At 41.5% G+C, this 5,598-nt stretch overlaps 1 protein-coding gene across 1 annotated transcript in view; it reads right to left on the bottom strand.

The window, feature by feature from the left end:
* Positions 1–5,598, bottom strand: part of LOC103922307 (phospholipid-transporting ATPase ID-like) — a 74,856-nt gene that overhangs the window by 30,744 nt on the left and 38,514 nt on the right. Inside the window, exons 10-11 of the mRNA XM_009330418.1 lie at positions 2,516–2,674; positions 1,506–1,594 (exon numbers count right to left, since the gene is read on the bottom strand). Of these exons, the coding sequence (XP_009328693.1) occupies positions 1,506–1,594; positions 2,516–2,674 (248 nt within the window). The remainder of the gene's footprint in view (positions 1–1,505; positions 1,595–2,515; positions 2,675–5,598) is intronic.

Here is a 5,598-nt window from a genome sequence, read left to right as displayed (position 1 = left end):
GCTCTCAATCCCTTCATCCCCCAGCCTGTGTTGATACTGGGGGTTGCCCTGATGCAGGTGCAGGACCTTGCACTTGGCCTTGTTAAACCTCATGAGGTTCACATGGCCCCACTTCTCCAGCTTGTCCAGGTCCCTCTGGATGGCATCCCATCCCTCTGGCATGTCGACCGCACCACTGAGCTTGGAGTCCTCTGCAAACTTGCTGAGGGTGCATTCGATCCCACTATGTCATTGATGAAGATATTAAACAGTACCGGTCCCAATACGGACCCCTGCGGGACGCCACTCATCACCAACCTCCATCTGGACGTTGAGCCGTTGACCACTACCCTCTGGATGCGACCATCCAACCAATTCCTCACCCACCGGACAGTCCACCCATCAAATCCATACCTCTCCAGTTTAGCGATAAAGTAGCAAGGTTGGGTTGGAGAGTGGTGCCACCCTGGATACGTTTGTGCTATAAGCCTTAGTGCTGAGGAGGCATGAAGTCATGGAGAGCAGGGACAGCTCAGGATAGCTCAGGATAGCCTTGCTGTGATGGACAGACTGCTGTTGAACACCTTCTCCAGGGCTTGCTGCAGCACCTGGGGATGGATCCTGGCCCCAGCCTGGCTGCCAGATTGGGTGGGAGAGCAAGGGCTGGAGGGAAGAAGAGGGAACAGTGGCCTCCAGACCTTTCCAGTGTCATAAACTGAAGGTGCAGCATGCATGAAAAAGCATGACAAACTTGCACCCAAAGGAAAATAAAAGCCTGTAACTAAAGAGCTTTTCTTCAAGCAACACTGAGTAAAGTAGTGCCAGAGTGTATGTCTTCCTTCCCTGAGTGGCTTTGAACTCAAGCAGTAAAATCTTGGGAGAGTCTGTGAAAGAATCACTGCCTCTGCCTGAAAGTATTTGCCATTTGTTAAAACCACTGCCAAGCTTAACCCTCAAATAAGATCTGTTTTCCCATTTGAGGAGAGTACCTGCTATATAAGATTAGTGTTCTCAAATTTCCCAGCTGCTAAAAACACCAGTTTCTGAGTATTAATGAGACCATGTCTAATATTTTACCCTAATATGTTAAGTCAGAAGCTGGCATCATGTAAATTAACAAACTCAATTACCAACCCTTATGCAGATATCACCAGAGATGCCAAGAAAAAAGGAGGAAGAGGGAGAACCGCTAATGCTTCTTTAAATAGAAAATGACAAAATTACTAGGGAAAAAAGGCATTTGCGGGCTTCAAAGTGATTCTCACAAAAAAATGCAGAGCAAGGGAGAGCACAGCAAATGAAAAGCTCAGAAGAAAGGTCCTTAATGTTGTCAATGTAATGGCCTTGCTTTGCAAGGTGGGCTGGCAGAGGCACTGCAGAACTCAGGCTGCTAATACATTATTACATAATTTTTCTTTTTATCATTAGCCACTTCTGATATTCCCTCATTCATGTGGACAAAGACATGGAGCATCTGGAAATGATGAATACAGCTGAAGAAATGAAGACACATTAATCAGACTTACCACCAACACAAGGACATTCATGAGCCGATCAATGCTTGTCCGTTTAAAAGTTGTTTTTCCACTGTTCTGCATTAGTTTGGTGTCTGGCCCTGGAGACGAAACACACTCGTGAATTTTAGTAATAAAGCTTAGCCGTTATAAAGCTGATTCCCTCTGAGGCCTCACTGTGCTTTACAGCATAAATACCCATGACAGCTTTCTTGAAGGCAGGTACATACACTTTACAGTGCCGGTGGGAAACTTAGGCAGTAAAAGGTTAAGTCACTTGCATTAGATTATATGGAGTCACATAAAGCCGTTAATTCTGGATTTTGACCCTGCTCTCTTCTTTCAACAGTCAATCCTCCCTTTCAGGTTTAATGACTTTTCACAGAATACCTGATACTGCTGTGTTATTGGTGACATATTATACATCATCTCACATGTCTACAGCAGTATAGAAACAATAGAAGGTCTATGCTCATAAAAAGCATAGACATAGAAATTCCACATAGAAATTATGTGGAATTTTTAATCAAATACAGTTAAGAGTGAAAAATTTTGAACAAGCCTGGTGAGAGAAAGACCCCAGTTGGCCCAGTGTGGGCCAGTAAAGGCAGATTTAATTCAGCTTTAATTCTTAAATAGATTTAAGTCTTATATTCTTTCTTATTGTTTGATCAAGACTTCTCTCATGTACTTTGCTGCATGCATTTCTGAAATAAAAGGCTACTTCTGCTTATTAAAGCACTTAATCAAGATGGAAGTTGTAATGTAACATCTGCAATCCAGCTTTCTCTTATAGACCGCTGTAAAAAATCTTAGATTAAAATCCCCTGTAATGTGCATAATTTCTAGCCTAGAGTTAAGCCAAGGGATCTCATGTATTGTTTTGCTTTTGTTCTTGTACCTGGTAGAAATATATTTTCTGAAGAGGAAAATACTTGGTTCTTCTGTGCATACTGGGTGTGATGTACTTCCATGCTAGTGCTGCTGTGCTCTGCAATTCATATGTCAATTTTTCTACCTACCGGCATAAATAACGAGACCAAAGCACCATTCTGTGTTCCTAATTGTACAGCCCCTCAGCAACATCTTCTCATTGTCCAGGGCATACTTCTCTCCTTGAAGAGTAAGAATTCCTGTGAACTTATCCAGTTTGTTATTTGGTGCCTCACATTTGACCTCACCTGTAAAAGGAAGGTAAAAACAAAAATGGAAATCTTGGCCCAGAAAGATGTCAGTGAATACTGCATTCTCAGCTGTTCTCCAGACAGGGAATATTTCACACTGTAGCTGCAGTCCACTCCTGACTCTGTCATTCCCATCCTGTGTCCTATATTTACTGATGTTTTGGGATATTGCTCTTTCCCCATACTCATGTCATAGTCCATTGAACAACAATGAACTTGCATTTATCCTATTCTTCGAACATGGCAATTTTTTACTGGTAGAGTACAAAACAAAGTTTCCACAGCTTTTATGTGGGTGAGAAGAAATGTTGAACCAGCAACATACTTTTAATCCTTTCACAGCAAGTTCATAGTGGTAGGATGTCATTGGATAACTTTAGCTAAAAGTGCTGACCTCACATAATTCCTATTCCATTTTCTTTAAAACTGCAGAAGCCCAAGCGAGAAAAATCGTAGCCTGAAGGCTGCAAAAGAGTAATTAAGTGAGGTGTCTTTGTTCACTGTTTTTTAATTTCATCTGTTTTATAACTTAAGTCCCAGTGGCACATGAAAAAAGATACTGCTACCTTCTTTGGCCATGTAGCTGACACTGTGAGTGATTGGAGAGCCTATTTCTATTTCTATTTCCACACTTTACATTTCTTTCTTGTAATAAAACATGTTCACACAAAACTGTAAACACAGATACTTTGGTATAAAAATGATTATTTAAATCAACATTTGCACCTGACATCTAAAGATTCAAAGCAGAACCCTGTGGATGTATTGAAAAGAACTGGAAAATACAAATACGCCTTACTGAAAGGGAATCCGAGAGTTCAGTCTGTTCAGTTAATCAACAGGAACATTGAAGTTATTTTGATCGCAGGCTGCAAATACCTACATAAGGACTAACATTTGCAGAGAATACAGCTCTTCCAGCTGTTCTCAGATAAAACACACCAGGCTCAAGAGACTGGAAACAAAATCCAGAGAAGTCCAGAAGAAAAGTACAACTTTAAGTATTGCGGTAGTCCCCACCACTGCAAATTTTAAAATCAAGAATGGATTCATCCTTTTCATAGAAAAGTAGTTCTACTCTGGGGCAGACAAATCATCAGACTTGAAAAATGAAGCAATTAGGAAATTCTGTGACATATGTGACATCAGAGCTCATATTAACAACTATGCTGATCTTCTATTTTATCACCTAGTTAATCCAAAAACAATCAGACCTGTACTCCATAATTTCTAAAAGTCTACAGTAACCAGACCCGCCTCACTGCAGCCCTTGCAACCCCTTGAAAAGCACAAAGAAAAGAGAGGCTTTGCAGTGCAACCTGAAAACACAGCACAACAAGACTTTGGTGAACGAAACCCAGGGCACGATCCCCCACCAGGAAGACTGTGCCTCTTCTCGTGCCAGCTGTGGGACAACGCTCGTGTGAGTACCTTGTGTGTCAACATCCACACCTGCTTTCCAGTAAGCAGGTGGGTCTGGGTTACTGATATGCTGATTTTGAGATCAGAAGAGATTAATCCAAATCAGACCGATCACAAAAAAGTGAGAAGCTCTAGAGATTCACCCAATACACCTGCACTGGCCCCAGTAACTCTGCAGCTGAAGATACCTCAAGCAAGGCACCGCGCCTCCTGTCTCCTCCTCCCATTAACAGCAAGATGATACCTGAATGTGTTTCGCCTGAAAGAGTTAAATACTGCCAAGTCTACCTGTGATAAGTAATAGGTAACCGAAAAGTATTGTTTCCTTTCTCATCTTCCAGTTCCCCAAATCAAATAAAGAAGTTCAGCATTTTGCAAGCATCTTCCTTATCTGAACCATCGCGATGCCAACAAACATCATAACCCACATTAAGCATTCCACCGAGTGCCTGTATTAGCTGCTCCACCCTTTCCTCTCTTCCTGTCTTAAGAAGTAATTAGATAAAGAGTTACATAAATATTTAAATACTTCTACAGAGGTTTGCTGGGGAAATGCAAGGTTGGGTCTGATTCCAGGCACTCTTCCCAGTACTCTGCCAAATATAAATCATCCTGGGAAACATTTTATTCATTTTAAGTATTGCGAAGAGGCCACTTTTATTTACAATATAACTAAAATAGAGATTTAAAGGACAAATAAATATTTGATTTAAAAAGTTTTCATTTTCCAAAATATTTGGAAACACTTCTTTAATTATGCAGTTTCAGGAATGCAGTATCCTTAGATAAGCATTACACAGAAAATGCCTGAAAGATTATTTAAGATGAAGATTTTGCTTACAAATTGATACACACTGCAGCCTCTTCAGGAAAATAATTAAGGCATGCCACTCTGACTATTAACATAAAGCATCTAACTGCACCTGTAAAAACCTATTTCTCAAGACCTAAAACACTCAGAACCTCAGCCATGACTTCAGAGAAATCTTGATGTACTGAGCTGACACTCAGCTGAGACCACACACATTATTTCGTAAAACCTCAATGTAGAAAGCAAAAGCCCATCCAAGCCCATGCCTTTGGATGACTCTACCAGAGACAGTCACAGCTATGCTAACTCTCTGCCACGTCCCCACCATTTGTCCTGGAATCTTCTAGTTATTTCGAAGAGGATTTTTTTAAAAATATTTTTCCTCTTTACCTAAAAATATTTCCTGAGAGCCTGCAGTCCTTGAGATGTTCCAAGGACAGCAGCACTCACTCCACCCCATTCCATACCGACTCTTCTCATAATCCTGCCCTCGTACCTAAGCCAGCAGGGCACTGAGGAGCGTGACCAACACCACTTGGTCTGTTCCCCCATCCTCTCCCTGCAGACAGATGATGTGTGAGCACAGAGTATTCTGTTTTTGACAGGTCTGGCTCCTTTCTGTGTATGTGCTGCTATACATTCCCTGCTATCCAGTGATAGGATGTGTGGGAATGGTTCAAAGCTGTGC

Source organism: Pygoscelis adeliae, unplaced genomic scaffold (assembly GCF_000699105.1).
Source record: "Pygoscelis adeliae isolate BGI_AS28 unplaced genomic scaffold, ASM69910v1 Scaffold628, whole genome shotgun sequence".
NCBI classification, from domain to species: domain Eukaryota; kingdom Metazoa; phylum Chordata; class Aves; order Sphenisciformes; family Spheniscidae; genus Pygoscelis; species Pygoscelis adeliae.
This window is presented reverse-complemented; position numbering and strand designations above follow the sequence as displayed.